This window comes from Bactrocera tryoni, chromosome 4, assembly GCF_016617805.1.
Source record: "Bactrocera tryoni isolate S06 chromosome 4, CSIRO_BtryS06_freeze2, whole genome shotgun sequence".
Classification (NCBI taxonomy): domain Eukaryota; kingdom Metazoa; phylum Arthropoda; class Insecta; order Diptera; family Tephritidae; genus Bactrocera; species Bactrocera tryoni.
The window spans coordinates 7430680-7452994 of record NC_052502.1 but is presented as its reverse complement, the minus strand read 5'-3'; the positions used below and the strand labels follow the sequence as shown (position 1 = coordinate 7452994).

At 35.2% G+C, this 22315-nt stretch overlaps 3 protein-coding genes across 7 annotated transcripts in view; 1 reads left to right on the top strand and 2 right to left on the bottom strand.

Annotated features, from left to right (window-relative positions):
* Positions 1-325: 325 nt before the first annotated feature.
* On the bottom strand, positions 326-13575 carry LOC120774818 (carbonic anhydrase 2). Of its 3 annotated transcripts, none has more exons than XM_040104622.1 (4): positions 13281-13575; positions 2177-2977; positions 1963-2099; positions 326-1087 (listed from the first exon to the last, which is right to left on the bottom strand). In XM_040104622.1, exons 2-4 carry the CDS (start codon positions 2649-2651, stop codon positions 947-949), a joined length of 753 nt encoding a protein of 250 aa, XP_039960556.1. In that variant the 5' UTR covers positions 2652-2977; positions 13281-13575; the 3' UTR covers positions 326-946. The 3 variants fall into 3 exon arrangements, with proteins under 3 accessions (XP_039960556.1, XP_039960557.1, XP_039960558.1); XM_040104623.1 differs by lacking the exon at positions 13281-13575 and adding an exon at positions 5754-5851; XM_040104624.1 differs by lacking the exon at positions 13281-13575 and adding an exon at positions 5481-5623.
* Positions 7638-9131, bottom strand: LOC120774817 (putative carbonic anhydrase 3). Its single transcript, XM_040104621.1, has 4 exons — positions 8740-9131; positions 8502-8654; positions 8280-8440; positions 7638-8216 (listed from the first exon to the last, which is right to left on the bottom strand). The coding sequence occupies exons 1-4, from the start codon at positions 9011-9013 to the stop codon at positions 7734-7736; spliced, it is 1071 nt and encodes a 356-aa protein (XP_039960555.1). The 5' UTR covers positions 9014-9131; the 3' UTR covers positions 7638-7733.
* A 559-nt stretch (positions 13576-14134) lies between the features above and the next one.
* The window catches only part of LOC120774139 (rho-associated protein kinase 1), a 28375-nt gene continuing 20194 nt past the window's right edge, over positions 14135-22315 (top strand). Inside the window, exons 1-2 of one of the 3 annotated variants that reach the window (XM_040103526.1) lie at positions 14135-14270; positions 17168-17617. In XM_040103526.1, coding sequence (XP_039959460.1) covers positions 17595-17617 — 23 coding nt within the window. In that variant the 5' untranslated portion in view covers positions 14135-14270; positions 17168-17594. The other 2 variants (XM_040103529.1, XM_040103528.1) reach the window with 2 other exon arrangements.

The window sequence follows — 22315 nt, the reverse complement described above, 5'->3', positions numbered from 1 at the left end:
AGCATTTATTTATATTTCTTGGAAATATATTTATGTACTAACGGCACAAATTATTTGCTTATTTGTCTTTAGAATATAAAAATATGACAATTCCTCGTAACAAGCTTTATATATTACATACAAACAGTGATAAAATGGTATGTCACACATACACATACATTTAATAAAACAAAGATTAATTCTAACAAAATTCCATATTGCAAATCCTTAACTATGAGGAATGATTTTTTGTTTCTTGTTTTTTTTTAGACGCTTCTGCTTGCTTCTACACATACATATATGCATCGATATACATATGTAGACCCTACACAAGTTACATAAATATAATAAAATTAAATAAAAGTAGCATATACTATTATTTAGGAAAAAATTGTATCAGTATTTTAGAGTTAGAGGTAAGTAATACCCGGAGATAGCACACGATGAGCGCCTTGTCTTGCAACGATAAATCACATAATTTATTAGTAAAAAGAATTTAGTTATACAACAACCGATAAACGATAACTCATAAGCATTCTGCAGGCTGCCGCTGGTTTTACATACTCGCCGCACGAGTAAACGCTTGCTTTTAGTTATAGCGGTGATTATTACAAATATGCGTACATGGTATATACCAAAGTGGGTATATGTGTAATAATGTGTTCAATAAAATGCATATGACTCAGTGACAGAGCTATGTTGGGTAGTCCAGTGCGTCGGTGGTTGTACATTTAAGCACACAACGTTATATAGGTGTGTGTGTGTGCGTTGGATGTACATCGAAAGTGCCAACCTAACTGCAACTACAGGCATGCATAGTAAAATTATATTTGCGTGTGAGAAGTGACTTGCTAAGCTATGTATTTTGTTTAACACTTCAATTCCGTCTGCTTTGTCGGTTCGTGATATATACGTAAAGGTGCGTGTGTTCATGTTTGTCCATCTAATCTTGCTGCCCAGCAACAGATCATAATTTCGACTTTGGTTTGGCATTGCGCGCGAAGTAGATTTCCGGATCTTTATGTGGCTGTTGAATTTCACGGTAATTGTTCACTATCTTCTTGCTTTCATCCTTCGGACATGATTGCAGATCGCGAAATACTTGCACCTGGAAAATACGAAAGAAATCGAAAAATTTTAGAATTTCGAAAAAAAATATATACAACGAAATTAAAAAAGAATATTAGAAAAGTATAGCCTAAAGAAGTGTGTTCGAATATGTTTTTGATACAATATATTACACTATACTACAAAATCGACATTTTTCGGGGTACCAATTTTTTCGAGTGATTAAATTAACAGTAAAAAATGAAAGTCACCGTTTTTCGAAGTTAACCTCCAAAGTCGAAATATTTGCTTTCGAAGTTCGAATTTGTGTTTAGTGTTCTTCATTAAAAAAAAAAATAAATAAAAAAAAATAAAAAATAGCCATATTCTACGTTTTTATTTTATTTCAATAGTGTATACTTTTTTGTCAGGCTTTTATGATTCTATATATGTAGGTCGAAGTTGGATCTTCGAAAAAAATAAAAAAAATAATTTCAAAAAAATACTAGGCCAAATTGCGAAACTTTGGTACCCTCTGGCATTTTATTAAGTGTTCTTATATTTATATACACATGGACGGTGCCATGCCCACATTGGTAAATTGAAGCTGATCAAAATTTTAACTTTCTATCGACATTCTTTAGAGGTTTATTGCACTCTTATTACCGTTATATGGTTCAAAAATCGATTATTCGAAACAAAAGACTTTGGAGACTTTTTTGGAGAAATTTTGTCACGAGTTTTTGGAGACTTTTGTGGAGAAATTATGTTATAAAGTCAGGTTTTCTTTTAGACCGTTGAAAACATTATACACCTCTTCGCTCAGTATTGCTGTTAATACACATAAACTTGTCAAAAAATTGATTGTGGACTTTAGTGCCATTATACCAATCACACTTCCACTAAAACAACACTACATTCTATCGACATGCTCACCTGCCCCTTGGAGACGTATATCGGCGTACGATAGATGATCCAAGTGACACTCTCAAAGTACGGCGCCGTAGTCAACGAGCCTTTATATGTGTAATAATGTTTGCTTAGCTCCTGCAAACCAATCCAGGACAAGCAATCTGTGAAAATAACAATAAATTCAACTGTTAGGCACAAAAATCCATGCATGCAAATAATGTGTGTGCGTGTTACTAACCCGAATCCAGCGAAGCGCTTGTATTTATCTTCTGCACGATGCGTATGCCTTCAGTGATCTTCTTGAACTCTGGACAATCCTTGCCACCGCACGCCTGTATAAAGAAAGCCACCACCGCCAAACCGTCCGGTTTATTCTTGGCCTCAGCAAAATTCTTATACTTGGCATTGTAGTGTACGGCATGCGCCTCCATCGAGTATTTCACACCCTCCAGCGTGTGCTCACAGCCCGACTCGTCCGTGTCCGCCCAGTGGAAATGCAACTGCTCAAATATATATTTGTTGTCATGCAAGCAACCACCTTTAATGTATGGCTGCTGTTGGCGTTTGGCGAATGTCACCATTGCCGAGGTGCCGGTGTTTTGGACGCGTGCTATGCCCACTGGCTCCCAATGGCCATGATATTCCAGCGGATCGACATCGTCGATATGTTCAATAGCGCGATTGCTGATTGCAATAGGAGATTGCACTGGCATCTTGTGTGGGTGTGTGCGTGTTTAGGCGTCTATATGTGTATGTCGTGTGTGTGAGTGTGGCGTGTATTGGAGCGTCGTTGCAGTGGTACTACAGGGCGTATGCGGCTATGACTAGTGCTGACTCTCGACGCTGGTTGTTTCTCCGCTATGCTGAATGCTTGTGCTCGCGTATAATCTACGTATTGTTCACTGGTTCGCTGAATTTTTTCTTCACCTTGTAGACACAAATAATGTGTTTAACGGTTAAAAGTGCGTACTGCGACGTGATGGCGAATTTTATTGGTCACACGTTCACAAAGGAAGTATCAATTGTAAGTAACCAAGAACTGCAAATGAAATTTTACAGCGAAAAAATTATTTCAGTGCGACAAAAACAAAAACAAAAACAATATTTAATAATAATAAACTATTATAACAAGGAGTAATTTAATAGCACATATTTTTTTTTATTTATATAACGGTTATTTCGTTATAAATGCCGGCATGAGTAGTTGTTTTGTTTATTTATGCGCATTTCGTGTCACGTAATGTTTATTTTTGTATTTATTTACACCGATTCTTAGCTATGAGTGTGTATGCGTGAACAATCGTGTGCTTGATTGGGGGTTTACTGTTCGATGACACCACTAAGTGTCGCAAAGTAAGATAAAACCGTATAGAAAGTGTCCAAGGCATTAACGTGACGTGGCGTGACCAATTGGCCGTACCTTACGCGCCACTTCCACAATGTAATTTGTATTTATGTCCGCGTTGCTCGTTGATAGCTCGTTTATCAATTGAATTGCTCAAGTGAAGTGCTATTATAAATTCACTCAATAACTAAGTACGTTTGCACGTACAATAATGACAGTCAACGCTGACCGTAACGTCAATGCCGAGGCGCGTCTTATTTGTATTTACCAACTGACTAGATCACACTCCCTGGCGTGCGGCTAGTTATCTATTGGCAAATACTATTTTTTTTGTTTTAATAACAACAACAACAACTGTTTCAATGTTGTCTGATTGTAATACCGGTTAAATTAAACAAATATATACTATATAAAGGTGCTCTATCTAAATAGGAGATTAAGTACTTATTTTCTAAGCGTGTTTTGATTACGCCCGCATTAAAAAAGTAATAAAATATTAATTTTTATTATCTATTATTAAAGTGTTGGCTTTGAAAATGACGCCAAACATGACACTGTGTTTGAATTATTCATTTATCCAGCAACTAAACATAGGATTATAAGAGTATGGCACGTGAGTGGCTGTAAATCACTGTGTAGTTGTGAAACTGAAGATAGCTAAAGGTGCTAGTACACCGTGCTTGAAGTATTATACTACAAAGTACTGTGATTTCATCTTTTAAGCCAATTGCATCCGTGTATTTAAAGCATGCGGAATGTCATTAGTCACAACTGGTTTATAATTTTAGCTCCGCTGTGATATATGGGAAGCTAATGTTAAGAAAACTAGAAAAAACGTTAACTTCGGCTGCATTGAAGATATAATGCCCTTCACATTTCCTATACATATGCAACAGTGATCCGATATAGGCTATTCTGACAAATGTGAAGCTTTTTGGGGAGAGCGTGTGCAAAATTTCATTATTTAAATGCAATATACATACATATATATATACATACCTATGTATATATAATAGGGTCGTCGACGTTTCCTCAGTGTTTCAAATTTCGAGGAAAATTTAATATACTCTGTACAGGTTATAAAAATAACTTTTGTGGCACGATCACTAACACTGAAAGCAATTTTCTAACATAAACAACTCTTCTGTTCAATGAAGATAAATTAGCAAGTCAATTGTATTTATTATTTGCCCATTCTCGGGAGATTTAAAGAGTTTGGAATATAATTTGTGATTATACCCTGACGAAATCGCCCAGAAAATTTAAAATACAAACAATTACGCGAAGCTCCTCCAATAGCGAAAATAGAAGAATTATGGTTTAACGAATTATCTGTTGTCTAGTAATGAACTCAATTAGATACCCTGAACGGACACTGCTATTGCATTCTATTCTAATAGAACAGCGCAATATGATTTTTATAAATTTTGTTTTACTTAAAACACACACATTTTTACAAATACATAAATGCCAAGCAAAAGTATATTTTTAATTTATTTTGCTTGTTAACTCAGAATTTTTTTTTTTCGGAGAACTAAAAATCACAATAACTCATAGCACCTCAAGCAACCTGTTATTAGTATTTTCATAGGCTTCACGTCTGTATTGCTTTCTTCTTACTTTTATTTGCAATTTTATCAATTAATAAGCCACACTAAGCTTTTTAAGGTCACTAGGTGTTGGTGAACGTGCACAGCCTCATTTATTTCTTATCATTTATATTTTATTTTTTTCATAACGAAAAGATAACACGGAAGTTAATTAAAAAAAAAGACGTTGATTCTAAGGTTTTTCTCTTGATAACATTGTGGGGTTTTAGTCACCAGATAAATAAATATATTTATTTTTTTCGAGGTTATCTAAAATTAAAATTTGCTTTCATTTCACTTTTGCTAGACGGTGTCATGGCCAACGGCAAACAGCACACTTATGTACACTGCGTATACGTAACATTCACGTCCGTCAAAGCGCACAAAATTACACAAGCTTTTCTTTATTGCAATGCTTCTTCGAAAAAATTTCCATTCCTTACTTTCAATTAATAACAATTTATGGATTTTAAATAACTATGCAGTGCAACAACAATAAATCATATGTATGTTGTATTTTACAAGAATCAAGCAACAAAGTGAACAGCGCACCAAATTGCAATGCGGCAGCAAGAACGTCAAACCGGCAATTGGGCAATGAAACACACCTGATGATTCCGCGCCAACACAGACGAGCGTCGCGTCAACATCGCATTGTTACATAAACAACACAGACATCGTTTAAACGACGAAAATGAGACAATAAAATAGCACATTGAAAATTCGAGTTGTCTTGGCGAACCGGCAAACCGGCATTGGACGTGCTGCTAGGTTGCCGTACTTTTTATTAGTAATTCCCATTGATGCCATTGCGAAACGTTCGCCGTTCGCTCAATTAAACCGCAGTTTTTTTAATATTTAATGCATTTTCAATTATTCACCTAGTGTTGTGTTGCCTATGCACATATCAACTCGTTGCACTATGTAATTGTCGTTGCACTTTCAGGCTTTCTATAGAACCACTGCTGTCAGCTGGCCGGACGCACCTACGATTTGCACAAACGTTCGATCAAACGCTCTAAACACGAATGCATACGAATAAGTGAGTAATTTTAAGGTTCACAACACTTTTTTGCAATTAATTATTTAATGGACGACGGTGATGGATGACATTTATCGGAGTTGTTTCTTTATTGGCATTGAATTTGCAGGAAGAGCCATGGGCCGTTATACTAAGTAGTGTAGAAGCTTATCGCGGAAATCATACCTTACGCTGTATAACAACAAATACCGTACTTATCTTATTTAAACGATAAGCTGATAAGATTTTAAAAACAATGCGGACTCTGAGTGTAACATATAATTCGCGTTTATGGTTTATTTGTAATGATTTCATTGAACAAGTCATCTAAGTATAAAAGCGCTTTAAAAGGAAATTGTCATAAATGTGAAGTATGCATGAGTAAACTAACTATTTATTTTTAAATTATTAACGTTTAGCGGTAGTGATAATAATGTTTGCGTTGATAAGGCAAATTATTCATTTCACAAATTTAAGCTTTGCATTTTAACGCGTGGTATCGACAATTATTATTTGTGATTTTTTTGCTTCTGGCAACAATGCTTTTCAACAAACGGAAATGTCAAATTGCGCTCTCAATTTTCTCTGTTTTGCTCGCTCAATCGGAAGGAAGAATTTCGAAATCATTAAATAATCAACAGATATATGTTAAATGGGATGTTTGCACAAAAAATAAAAGAAAGATCGCAGTTAAGTTAAAAAAAAAACCGCTAACTATTTGTAGCCGTAAATCGGACTTCATATACCTAAATATAAACCATTTTGTAACTCATAACTTATATTAAGCACTATATTGGTATTTCCACTTAGCAGATTGTTCCGCAATGTTCGGCAAATTATCAACAAAGATTTGAGAGTACTATAAATCACACCTAAATTTCTCATCATAAACAATTATATCAGTGAAAGTTAGTACCAATATAGCCAATCTCGTTAACAAGCTATTTAGCTGAATAAGACGTCACAGAATTTGTTTATGGCAATACTAAAACTGCATCATATGATCGACTTGGGGTGCCAAAAAAATTAAAAAAGCAAGCCCACATATGTATGCGTGTGTTTTTGATAAGCGTCAGAGACAAAGTACACCGCTAAGAGTTGGTAAACCATACACAAGTTCGCAAATAATCCTAACATCCTACTTGAGTTGTTATCATTTACCTTAGATAACATCTAAAAAATAATTTATAAAAATGTTCTTTTATGCGCGCACGTATGGTAGATGCTTCCGCCATTTCAAAATCAGCTGACCTCTTTTATAAATGTAATTATGCCAGTGTAGTTGAAAGATAAAGAAACCACACTAAAACAATAAATTTGATATTTATATGACTTAAAAACCAAATCACAAAATAAATTTAAAGAAAAAATGTCTGCAAGAAAAGAAGTTATCAGACCATGTCAGTTGTCAGAATACAAAAGTCTAGTGTAAACAAGTTGTTATGTATGGACCTAAAGAAAATATAATAAACTATTTTGTATTCACATCTTGTTTTTCAGGCTTGATATATTTTGGAGAACTTTTGAGAACTCCTTCGACAGTTGGGTCCACGTAACTGAAACGGACTCAGAATTTTATGCGGTCAATAACAGTATTCTTCAAAATATTTAAGCGATGTTTTCTGTCGCTATAACAACACCACGAAACATGCGCGTCAGACAAAGAACTGCTAAACGACAAGTATTTGTGTTTACATTAAAAAAATAAATAAAAAAAAACATTTATACATAAACTTAATCGCGGTATATATTTTCGCTATTTGTAAAACAAATTTACAAATATAGAAGTGAATATTATATGAGATCCTGAGTGTTTCATGCTTGGCATAGCAACTTCTTTCTATTCAAAACATTCTTCATCCTCACCCTGCACCTCAGACACGGGCGGCTCCATCTGGTAAGCATCAATGGGATTATATTGATTTAAGTTGACCACACGCGTGCAATTGATACTTTGAACAGGACGTGAATTGCGCAGAATGCGTGTTTTACCATCCTTCGAGAGCAACTGACGGAATTCGTTCAATTGGCGTTCGCTAATCGCTAAGGGTTCGGGAAAGAGAAACCATTCGGCACCTTGATAACAGGGTGGCTCAGTCAGCGAACCGCCATAACTGTAAAAGCCGGTACGAAATTGATATAGTAAATAAGAGAGTGGAAAAGGTGGAATTTCGATTTTGGAACCGGGTTTCTGTATACGATGTAAATTTTGTACAAGCGGATCCAAGTAAGGGTTATTCGCCGACACTTCGAAAAAGTAGCCAACCATTAATAAGTCATAACTCGATGTGCAATCACCGCTCGGACCGGTGCGATGCATGGCCTAAAGGAATATAGAAACATGTCCTATAAGCTACCGAATAAACGAAAATCAACCAGATGTAACCTGCAGTTCTAATGGAAATTTGCGATAATTCAGCATGTGTTCTGAGCCATCATTGCTCAGCAGACTCCAGCGAAAGCATAACTCAACAAAGGTGTAACAGGCCAGCAGATCAGCTCCGCTGACGGTGGGTGTATTGCCCGAAAAGCATGCGCGCAGCACAACTGCAAGAAAGTTACTGGTTGTAGAGTATTTCACAATACCAGATAAAGTAGTTTTAGAAACCTGTATGTCCGTTATTCTCCAGCATAATGCCATTGGGTAAATCATCGTAGTGATTCCAGCAGAGTAACTCACGTATGGGAAATCTTTGTACGTTCTCATCGATAATATTTATGGGTGACTGATTCGTATCCGAGCAACGCCAATTGTGTGGTCCTTTCGGGTGTGCGGGTTCGAACAAGAGATTTTGAAGCAAAAGTGAAAGTTACTCTATTTTCATTGTCACATAAATTCAACGTACCATTGTCAGGACCATAATCAAAATTCATGGAGCTTTTGCTTTCACCACCACCACCGCTTGTACCTGCACCACAACTGCCTCCGCCTGAGGCTCCACGACCCGGAAAACGAAAATCACAAATCAACATGGCCGTATGAATGTTAATGATGAAAACCAGCGCTATTAGGAGACTGAGCGCCATCACAATGAGCGGGTAGTCCAAAGCGCAACTGATCACATGGTAGACGCAATTGAATAGAAAATTCAGCAACGAGCACAACGAACATTCTACCATTGTGGCTTTATTTTGCGATTTAAACTTGGAATAGCAAGGATTTAAAGGTAATCCCTAACTTATTTCTATTTAAATAACACGGCTTTTATTGATTGTCGTTTAGATTAAAACAATTTGAGTGATTTGACAATAAAAAAAAATTAAAATGAAATGAAAATTATTTCTTTGTTACAATTGGATGAAATATTTGATAACTCGATACAGTAAACGAGCACAGCAGGTATATTGTACAGTTCTGGATCGTTTGGAACGTGATATGGAAAACGCTCTTGAATTCCTGAGATTACAGGATTTTTTTGTTTCATTTAATTATCGTCCCACTGAAACCAATACCTTCCAAAACCTTCGAAAACCATTCAAAGTTGTAAGAGTAACCTAATTGTTTTAAAATCGTACTTAAAAGAATTTTCAGAGAAATTAAAAATAATTTCAAGCAAATGCTGCAATATTATTTCTATATTTATATTTGTGCAAATTCAATAGACAGCTGTTTTTTGTTTACAATAAAAATTCATTGACAGAACGTTCATTTCAATTCAACTGCGTCGATCTTGCTATAGTTGATTAAAAACGGAAAATAATTTGCAAATATGTAGTATTGTGCATGTCTGCGATACGAGCAAGAAAAAACGTTTACTTCGGTTGCATCGAAGCTGAAGTTCACTTATAAGAATTTGATTTTGATCTCTGAGTTTATATGGAAGCTATAGTGAACCAATATGAAGAATTTTTTCGGAAAGTGCCGAAAAATGAGCAGCTTCTTGGGAGAAAAAAAAAGAAGGGAGATTTCAGATCGATATCTTGAAAACTTGAGGGACTAGTTCGGCAACATACACACAGGCGGACATGGCTAAATCGACTCAGTCGAACTCGCTGATTATTTATACATATATGTACATACATATATTTTATAGGGTTTCAAACGTTTCCTCCTCAGGGTATAAAAATAATTTTTCACTATTAATTTTTCTAATTTCGTATGTTGATTATTTTGCTTTAAAACAGCTGTTACAACAACTATTTAGGTGTGACTTTGAATTGAATATCAATATTACAACTTTAATTATGTTCACGCAACAGATCTAATATGACCATTAGAACAGAGCAAGTACGCTAGTAACATTTATTAAATCCAAGAGTAGCACAATCACTTCGATTATTAATAAATCATGTCTAAAGTCGGATTTGACTGAAAATTATTTTTATAACTCAAAAAATGCAAGGAAACGTATTTAATAAGAATTGTATATTTATGATTACCGACAGCTGGTATTTGTTTTCGTAAATGTACAATTATTATCGTGTTGCTATATTTTTTGTGTGAAATGTCTTACTATGTACATACATACATACATATATATGTACGTACTTTCGTATACAATTATCTGAGAGCTGTCAAACTACAGCTTTATGCAGGAGACGGGCGTTAATTGTTTAAAAAGCAGGCAGCTTCAAGTGAGCGTTCACTTCAAGCAATGATAAATCAAAAAGCAATCAATATGTGCTAAAATAACATAATTCGTTATTTTTGACAAAAGTACTTATAAAACAATTAGTAAGTAGCGACACTTGTGACCTCATCCTGACTAAATTAATATATCAAAATTGGTTAACTAATCACAGATATTATTCTATGATATTTTCTTTATTTTAGCTGCTTCCCCTTCTAGAAGCTTCATATAGCAGCTCACTTCAAATTGCCATTAATGATTGACAAAATTTTCGGCGATAACGTGCAAACACATATGTGCAAGTATAAATGTGTTTATGCGATCCAAAACTTTCCTCTAACGACGATGGAATTTCGATAGCTGCCTTCCGCCCGCCATTCCAAATATGTACATGTGTCTTACGTACCTTTCAACGTATCTACTTACGTGTGACAGCGATAAACAAACGTACTTGCATATGAATGTGTATTTGTTATTAAACGCAAGTCAGACTGTCTGAAAAATTTATGGTACATGATATTTCAATAGCGATAATTCAATTACACCCAAAATGTTTATTTCTTTTTTTTTACTTAATTTGCTTGCTTATATTTTTAGACACTAATCAGTGCGGGGAAAGGTGAAAAGTTGGCGATAATGTGGAAAGCATGTAGTATTGCGAATATGCAAAGCGCGTGAAACCAGGCTTATTTTTAGAAAAAATGTTTGCGAATAGAATTTTTTAAAGCTAAAGTAACTTTGAGATTGATGATTTTAATTTTTACAATTAATTGTAATTATTTTGAAGTGAATGCCAAAATGACAGATCATGGCCGGATAAATAACCGTATCTGTATTAGAACTGGTAAAAATTGATTGAACTTCTAGTCATTGTATAAATGAGATGCATTTTTCATTTTCAAGCGAAATCTTAAGCTATTTCTATACAATTGATTAATATTAGATAAGATGTATCAACGTTTTTTCAAAGAATAATTTTCTACGCTCCATTTTTAACAATGACGGTAAATTTAAGAAATGCACATCGATCAATTGTCTTGAAAATGACATAGTATGTGTATTTTTAATCAAATACTACTCACGGTTTTGACAGCGTGAATATATTTTTCTACATACATATTTGTTTCAGTATACCCAACTGTTATCAGATTAATTAAATGAAGTGATCAGACAGAAAAATGTGGTGAAGTTCCGATGCAAATATGTATATGTATATACATATACATATGTATATATGTACATTTGTATGTATATTTTAAAAAGTATATTTGTATTTTAAAAAGCATATTTTTTATTGGAAAGATTTTGGAATTTTAGATCAGAAACTAACCACATTAATGAAAATACATTTTATAAATGATATTTTTTATACTGGCATAACCCACAAGAGGGCTTTTAACAGAATTGATGAATATAACAATAATAAGTTGGTTAGCTATAGAATAAAGTATGGTAAACATTTTAAATCGGATTATATAAATACATATATTATAAACAGTCTTTCCCCGAAATGTGTATGTATGCACTTGTTTAGGCATGGAATCTCCGTAGTCAGCGTTACTTGAATTTCATCAATGATTTTATATGTATGTACAAATGTATATGTATGCACAAACATATCTATCTATATTTACTAGTTCCAATATGTGTAGTTAGGTAAGTTTACACCAGCTATAGTGTGTTTAAATCAAAAAGCTGCTTCAAAATAATGCTGGTGTGGTTAATAGTGTTTGTATGTATTATTTGCAAAGTATGAGTCGAATTCGTTTATTTGCAAAGCGCGTGATTTTTTAAACTAGTTTTGCAAAAACAAAACAAAATCGAAATTCATGGACAAAGGTGCTTTGATAATAAACAAACAAGAAAAAAAATTTAAACAATACCGATTTCGAGTAACTTCTAACGAATAATAGGATATGAATAAATAAAATGCAACAATAATAAACTTTGCTCAAAAATATGACCTTTCTATATACAATTTTTATACAAAATCAATAAACCATCATTATCTGTGCACAGGTGATTTTAGAAATGGGAAGAAAATATTTAAATATTACTTTTACCACCCCAATAACCAATAAACTAACTAAAGGAATATTAAAACAATTATGCAGAGCTAAAAAGCTGTATTAAATTAAAGTTGCAACTAAGCAAGTATTTTAAATACATATTTATGCTTATAAATATCAATCAAGAGAAAAAAAACAAATACAAAAACTATGTGGCCGCAAGGTGAAATCGCCGACTGGCGAGAATATGTGGCACTTCGGCGTTTGTTGACTGGGCCCAAAAGATAACATGCTATAGCAATAGCGGAAATTAATCAATAAATTTGCGACAAGTGCAGGGTCACCGGTGGAGAGCCGGAACGTTTTCGCACTGGTGAATGACAAACATATTTACCTACAATCATTTCTTTGTACATACGTATGTATATTTATTCAATTATGATTCAATTTACTGCCAATGCATTAGTCCGAAGAATATTTATCTACATGGGCGAATTTAACTTTATTATATACTATAAATACATGTCGTAAGTTTTTATTATTAGTGTAATTTTGTTTATTTTTGTGCTTTTAGCCGGTTAACTTGTATGCTCTTCAAAGGCTGCCCTATTTATAAGCATATATTTATTACATATATGTATGCACGTATGGTAAAATTCCATAAAAGCCCCATTCATTTGCAATATATATGTACGTATTTACTTATGTAGCGCATACACATACACATCTACATATACAAATTGTGTTCTCAAAACGACGAATCGTCTCATTTTAATATTGCGCTTTTAACTTTGGACTTTTAGTTACCTGTTGATTTTGTTGTTGCCTCAATTTGCTTATGTTCTCTATTTTTCCACAATTTTTTATGCGAATCTACAATCGACTTCTATTGCAATTCATGTGAAATTCCAGATTCTACCAGCTATTCCTCAAAATTATATCACTTCTCCGAGTTGCTTTAATAAAACGACGTAGTTGCTTAGCCGCGGTTTTTAATAACATATATTTATTTCTATTAATTTAGAAACACTTGAAATAATTCATTTATTAACCACACTCCGACGATTAGACAATTATGCAAACTATATCTTGAAATGACAACATTCGATTTTTGACTGTTGCGCCGTCATCTGTCAATTTCCCACCTAGAATTTGGTACAAATGACGAAACTCGCAGGGTTGCATTGCCATAGTAGCAGAACATAACGAAACATAGAATTATGTTAAAACTTTATTGTATATTCACCTATCGACGAACATATAACCTGAAAAGTAATACTCTAGATTATGCTTTAATTATAAACTATTTTATTACAACCTATTTTCTATATACAGAGGAAACTAGCAAAAACATTAAACAGAAGGCTTGAACTAGATTTTTGAGCCGACATATATTTTTTGTTACAAATTAGATAATGTAAGTAACAATTAAAAGCATATTCGGAAAATTTATGATCTTGAAGTGAAAAAAGTTTGCAGTTAAATTGTATCCTCTATTGTAATAGATTAAAAAACTTGCAAGAATTCATTGAATATAAATCTCTCAGTTGCAACCCTGACTCTTGGGATGTTGGCAATGGTGTTTTTGACTTTTTCTCATCTACTAGCCGCTGACGTATGCGCGCATGTGTGTGAGTGTGTATGCAAAGTAGACGGCGAACAGATATTTTCATTGTCCGTCGGATTTCTTTTAATAATTCTTCAAAAAAGTTAAATTTCTAAAATTTTAAATCTTCCAAAAAAGTAGAATTTCTGTGCGAAAGAGTGGTTGTTAGCACAATATTGCAGTGCAACAAGGTAATGAAGAATTCCAAAGTGTTTTTTCTGTAAATCGGTGATGAAGCAACAGTGACTCGCTGCTAAGCTAAGAAGAAAAGAAGTAGAGTGTAAAAGAAATAAGAGCTGAAATACCAAAAGAAGCTAAAGTAAAAAGTTAAATTGAATTTTATAGTGCAAACTTCATACGCAAATTCGGCGCAAGCAAGCGTGAATAAAAGTGAATGTGTGTGATATGAAAATGAATAACTTATTCATGCAAGCTTAGCAAAGTTAATACATTTACTGAGGCCAATTGGTGTAATAACCGAATTTTTAGTTCAATTTAACAGTGGAAACGCTCTTGTTAGTGATGTCTTCAGGTTGGCAATAAAAGTGGTGCACAACCTTGTGAAAGTTACAATTAATATAAGAAGATAGTTTTATGATAAACAAATATAGAACGCATTTAAACACTCAGATATATGCAGTTCTTACGTTCGGAAGTTAGATTCCGCAAGTGGTTTCCGCCGCGTAATTGCAACGCATCATAAACGTTGCTATTGCTTTGCTTGTTTTTTTTAGCGACGTCTCGTGACCTCATCAGTTCGCCTCCAACGTCTGCAACACCTTTCAACCAATGATTCAGTGTTTGAGCAAGCGATATCCAAACTTATAGACAGTCCGACAGGCAAACTGTGGAGCATTTGGTATTTTCCGTTGTTCGCGATTCGGTTTTATTTTCTTCTATTATTTTCTGATCTTTTTGTTATCCACGTTCTACGTACATTCATGTATGTTCAACGTCTCTCGTCTCGTTTTCCGTCTACAACACGCTTGCCTGTCTGGCTGCCAGAATGAAGGGTCGTTCTGTTGGCCCGTCGCTTTGTTGGTTTTGTTAACTGAGTGGCCCACCGACTGACTGACTTTGACTCTTGTCTCTTTTGTGTTGCAGTATTGTCTTCCGTTTGCTTAACTCGGTTCGGCAGTGCTTTGTAATAATACGCTGGAACTGCTGAGTTTGCAGGTAATTTATGCAAATATTTAATATAAAATATACACATTTGTACCTTTTAATTTACTCTCGTATATATACATACATACATCATACATACATGTATGTATATTTCTATTTTCAATCGGAAATATGACTTGTCATAATTAGAGGGTGCTAGCTACACGTTTAATGTTTATATTCCATTTATTGTTATTGAATATGTAATATTTAAATGAAATTCAAATTCAAACGATAAACGTTTTTACAAGTATTTTTAATAAAATTCAATACCAGTTATTTTCCCTAATATAGGTCCCTGTTCATTTAAATAAATAATAAGTAACGTGTCAAAATATTTATTGTTATTTATATATTGTATATTGCACGTACTTATGTGGAAATAGTAATTTTATAATAAATATTCGAACGTGTCTCGGAAAAAAGAGAGAGCTGCATCATTCGAAACCGAGATTCATTTGTTAGATAATTGTTTATCTTTAGTAACCCAGAAAGTATTTTTCGAAATCTAATTTCTTTTATCCTTTTGGAACATTTTGCAGATAAAAATTGTACAATTTTAATTGAAAAATAAAATGTTGTAACCAGTTTTGAAAATAACTCCCCATCGTTGTCTAGTAAATTTTACGCTAAGATTAAAAATAGCGTTCAAAATTGCAAAAGTATCGATGCAGTAGTTTTTTTAGTTATGAGAGATTCGACTTGGAAAATATGAGTTATGGCAAAAAGACTTTACGGTTTTAAAATCTGATATAAAACGTTCATAAGACAGGTATAAAAATACACATAACATCGACAATTTTGCTCCAATCGACTTGATAACAACATTCTTGCATTCATTTAAGACAAAAAAAAAACTCAAACAAAAATTTTAAAACCCTACTCCCGAATTAAATAAATAATAAGTTACGTAATAGAAGTATTTTTTATTATTTTCATATATATTTTTAAAAGCACGTACTTATTTGAAAAATAAATTATGGTTATTATAAATAAATAATACAAAAAAATATTTAAATAAATAAATTACTTATACATATGTATGTTTATAATTTTACTAAGCTCTCATGACTAATAAAACCCTATTTTAATATTCTTTTTTAGAACAAGTTCTCTGCCGAATAACGAGATTTTGGTTTTATTCTAAAGCCTGCTTTACTGAAACTAAAAACATAAAAAAAGTTACTTGGCTACTCCCACTCCGTTAGCCTTATCGGCGAAGCAACTTCGAATGAGGAATTTTAATAAAAATAAACCAATACATATGCGAAATAACAAGTGAAGTAAATCAGTGCCAGAAACCGTCATTGAAAACAGTCGCGTGAACGTTAAACAAAAAAGTATTATATTTATCAAAAATTAGCAAATATCCAATGAAAGTTTAATAAATTTTATAAAAAGTAGCAAATAAACGTTACATTTAATTGTACCGAACTACAAGTACATATAGAAACACAGGAAGATGGAGTAAATTAAGTGTGCACCAGGATACACTACAACCCTATAGGGGGAAGAAACAAAAACAATGATTCACAAGTGAAGACAATCACCCAAAAGCGATAAAAAATGTTTGCAGTAGTAAAAAGTCACGACCGCTCAACAAATTAGGAACAAAACAACGCTATAAAATAACAAAGTGAAAATATTTTTTTTTTTTTTGTGAAGTTTTGACGTCAAAAACAGTTTAAAGAGACACAACAAACTGTCGGAAGTGTCAAAAATCGCGTAACTCATAGGCAAAATGCTCGCAAAGGCTAAAGTCCGTGGTGAATAAGTAGAGACACATTTTATTGTCATTGGATGAAGACAGCAAAAAATTGTCGCCAGCTATATGAAAAATAGACAAATGGCGGACAATGACCTACTTAGAAAGTAGCTGTTGATTTGTGCACTAAAAGTTCTTTTTTATGTTTACTCTGTTTAGCTATTTGGAGCATAAGTCTTGCATCTTAGAATTCTCGTTACAACGGTTATAACCGCTACTCACCAACGTCATCTTCGGCGTGGAGTTTGTGGCGGAAGTGCGTTACATACGTACAATTCGTTTTAATGTCGCTACTGCCCCCAACACAAGCCACAGCACCCGAAGCATTGTCTAAAATAATATTTATAACGATAATGCCAAACGCCGCCAGCGAGCGGCAATCCAATGCAAAAGCGTGCAACTGATGCTACTATGCGGTGGAGCACAGTGTGTGCGACAAACACGATAAACAAAAGCAACATTAATAACAAAGATAGCAACACAACAAAGACAATAATTAAAATATTTCCTTTTATTTGTGTGTATTCGAAAGCAAATCGCCGCGAATCAAATACAACAGAAAAACAAGCACATCAAACGCGACACTATGGATGAGGAACGGAAGAGACGGTTAGTATATATTGTATAGTTATATATATGATAGTTTTACTTTATTAATAAGCATTTTAATATAAGTTATTTTTGGTCTAAAAATTTCGCGTTTTGCTTGCTCTATTCTTTCTACTGCTCATATAATGTCAAGGGTAGATCTAAGAGCATCGTTTATATTTGTTTTTGTTTTCCTCAGAAAATTAAAATTAAAATATATTTGTTTATATGCGCAACGTTGTTTAACCCGATATTTAGATTGTAATGTAATTAATGTAGATTCCTAAATGGTTCACCAAAAAAAAAGTTGTTTGGTCAACTATGCCAAGTATTACACTTTTTGCCACACCTCACCAAACTATATTCACACTTGCCCAATCTCGTGCATACTTCGAGCATTTGTATATATTAAGCAGGTATCCATTTCAGCACGAGTGCAGTTTTTGGGCTGTGCAAATTAAGTAATTTAACTAAGCCAATGATTTTCTCACAAATTAAGCAAATAAAAATATTCCCTTTTACGAATATCAGAAGATTTGAGGAATTTAGATAGCAATATATGGCGTTCTGACTAAATGTTAATTGCACCCAGTTTTGGATGTAAACATATCTGGGTCTTCAAGCTGTTCATTATACATTTATAAAAACTTATTAAACGAGAACCTGGAGTGTGCGTTTATTATTAACAGTTAGTTTTTGTAATTTGTGGCACTCGGAAGTAAACGTCGAAGGCCCAATAAGATATAGAACTGAGTCAATTTCGCTATGCCTGTCCCTCAGTTTTTGATATATCGATCTCAAATTTTTCTTTTCTCCCTAAAGCAGCTCATTTGTTAAAAACGATATAGGACTTCTTTGACATATAGCTGCCATAGAAACTGACCGATCAAGACAAAGAAATGAAAATCAAGAAGATAAAAATCGTGCGTTTTCTCGACAGTCGCTTGTACGTGTTTTGTAACGGGTACCGGGAACCGGTCGGTTACTTAAATTAATACTCACCGATCCAAACGGGGTTAGATCGCCGAAAAAACAGCCCTTGGCCTGATAAAATCCGGGTCCATTCCGGTGCGTAGAACCGGCTGTCGTGGGAACTGGGTACCGATCGGTATTTTTATGCGTCTAGGGACCGTTCAGTCGGTAACATTCTTAAACATTTTTTTTCTGTTTGCATTCGCTACAACAACAACAACAACAACAACAATGTATGCTACAAGAAATGCATTATAACTTCGGTGCATCCGAAATTAGCGTTCTCTTGGTTTTTTTTTAGTAAAGCTTCAGTTATAAGCTTTACGTTTGGAGGCAAATGTGTATCTCCCGCCCCCTATCTTCTTGTATCCAAAATATATATGTACAAAGGTGTATGGTGAAACCCCCCATGGCTTTGCAATTCATCACTATCGGCTAACTACGAGTTAATTAGTCCAAATCTAGATTAATGCTCACATGTACACACACATATACGTCATATGTACATATATATATACATATATTTGAGCTCAAGTGTGCTCATAAGAGTTTATATAGATTTATGGATGTTTGGATGGATGGATGTAGATAAAAAATGATATGGAAACTCTAACCGCAAATGGAGTGCACACGCGTATGTAACATTTACCTGTTGCGGTGGTTGCAACTTTTTCGACTTTTGCAACTTTTTCGGCATTCTGTTCTTTCCATAATTCGCAACGTCGGTGTAAAAGACCATTAAAGCGCGAACCGCTCGCGCATCAACTAATTGCAAACATTGTAACTGACACTCACACACACACATGTACACGCAAACACGAGCGAGCGAACACCTTACTTTATAGGCAGTTATGTGCATTGCCGCAACCAAAAGAGTTATTGTACATCGAAAATGCATTTTTGAAAAATTTGTAACAAATGAAAATAAAAAAAAAACATTAAATTTGTTGCCGAACAAATTCTGCAAAACCAAAATAAAAACCAAATTAACTCGAGAAACATAAGCAAAATGCAATCAAAAACAAAAGTGAAAATAAAAAATCAAAACCGCTGACGCGCGTTACTTTGGACAAGCATTGAATACTGACTGTCATTATAGAAGTATGCCGCTGCGCTGCTGTCGCATCGGAGCCCAGTCAGCAAAATGGATCGGTGCGTTTGGTGACAAGCGTGTGAGCGCAAATGAGCTGCGGGACCAATCAAACGCTGCTGGACAGACGCCATCCGAACCGCCACCAGCTGGCCACTGGTAGCCGAGATGCTTGGCACCCAACCAACACCGAATAGCAATAAATAAAAGCTTCCAATGAAATTGAAAATGAATGCGAAAAATTCGCGCTGAGCACCAACAAAAATGCACAGTGGTGTTGGCGCGCTGCTATATAATTGCTATTGTGATCAGTGTTGCCACTGCCAAAAAAGTTAACATGATTTGGTCACTTTTTCAGGGACCAAACTATCTAAACCAACAACAATTCACTACAATATATAAATAAATAATTAGGGTGACTAGGCGATTTAGCCATGTCCGTCTGTCTGTATATACGAGAACTAGTGCCACGTTAACTTCACAAAGCTGCGATTATCGCCAAAGTACAGAGCTCAACAAAATCCTCAAGCCGCTAGCCGGCAGCACATGGAGAAAGGACAAAGAAACGTTGTTGGCAATTTACAAGGCAATCGGCCGGCCGGTTCTTAACTACGCCGCGACAATATGATCGCCTGGATGCAGTGAAGCGCAGACTAAGAAGCTTCAGACCTGTCAGAATACTGCACTCCGGACTACGAGAGGATGCCTCCTGATGTCTCCTATCGAACACCGCATAGTGAGCCCCGTATGCTCCCTGTTAAGGAGCATAATGAACTCCTCTCTAGGAAGTTCCTGCTGGGATGCTTTCGCAGAAATCACCCTTGCAGTCGCCTGCTTGTAGCGGAACCGCCCCTAGGAACATCAAGAGGTCACTCCTCAACTACCTCGACGACATCAGACAATATGCCGACCACACTTCGAACGCAACAAACTTCCGACAAGCACTGACCGCCATTCACAGTGGAACTATCAACACCTTCACCGACTCCCTTCCAGTGACTGGCGTACTCGGAGTCAAACCGCAATCCATTGCACGTATAGAGTTCGAGTTGCCGTGAGAAACGAGGTGCTTCGTTCTAGATACTGTGGCACTTTAAACTCCTACTTATTCAGAATAGAACCTGACATATCCAATATATGTATGTCCTGCGTCCAATGAGTCTCCACATGACACTGGCCACCTCTTTGCATGCCCCACTAACCCCACTCATCTGACACACCTCTCCCTTTGGTCTGACTCCGTCGAAACAGCATGTTTCTTGGGCCTTCCGTTGGATGGCGTCGGCGACAACTTAACTAATCCTTACCATCCTAACGGGGACTGGGTACCCGCTAAAACAACAACAACATTCCTGAAGTGATTTTGAGGCATGATACCGAGTTGACAGTCCTTGGCCGGATAAAAATCCGAGTCCGTTCCGGTTATTAAGACCCGACTGTCGTGGGAACGGTAGAGCTTTCATTCAAATTCATGGTTTAGGATCAAGATAAATATATTTATATGCCTTTTTATATATATTATAACTTCGGTGCAGTCGAAGTTAACGTTTGTTCTTTTTTTTCAACTCAAAGTAGTTATTAATTTTACACAAAGTGGCAACACTGTACGCGGCACTGACTTTGCCTTTTAATAAATTTCGCCATTTTTGATACCAATTGAATTGAAATCTAAGTAAAATACAAAAACAACAAATCCATAAAATCACTTAGCTGAGAAGCTACGCGAGCAATTGACAAATTTTCGCTCTTCAAGTGAACGCTGCGCAAGCGCCTTACGAGTAGGTGATGTCTTCTAGCTGCGCTGTCGACGCACTGCGCTGAGTCATTTTTGGTGTGTTGATTGCATGCTCGGACGTTGAACGGTCTGCTGGCCGGACGACAGGTCTCTAACGCATTCGCGCATGCGCCCTCAGCGCTGCTAGTGATCGTGGTGAATAGCAAACTAGAATGATAATCGGAATTAAAATTCTATGAATATATATTTATATATCAGGTGTTTGCATAAGATGGTTTAACCCTCGCATATAAAATGTAAAATTCAAATGTGGAATATTAAATTTGATCCTCGGCATTTTGTGTTTACGCGTGCGTAGAATGCTACTAAAATTGAATTGAATTAAAAATAAAGTAAATTATTGTAAAACAAAAAATATAAAAAAATTATGCAAGCCATTGCGTGATCGCGTGCGCGCGTGTGTAGAGCGGCGAATGTGTGTGCGGCGCGCCTCACATTCGCGCCCTAAATCTGCTGCTCCAAATCATATCCAGCCAAGTGGCACATCACTCCGGGTGCTGTGCGGCGTCTGCGTCGTGCGGCGTGCGTTTATTTATTCACCGCACTCGAAAACATACAAACAATTAAGCGAATTCGTGTGATTAAAATGCCGCTGCCACACACTAGATAATCTGCGTGCGCTTCGTATAAGTAAAAATTATAACCAAAAAAAACAAAAATAAAAAATAACAATTAAAAAGCATTATATTGGACAACCAATCGCCTTGGCTGCTGCCGAAAACATTTCGCCGCCAATAATATTAATATTAATACTAATAAAAATGTTTGCCAACGTCAGCCATTATGAGCGGTAATTTTCTTGTTGCTATTTTTGGCGTCAAATCATAAATTATTTGCGCTTTTCGGTTGCGTAAAAAATCTA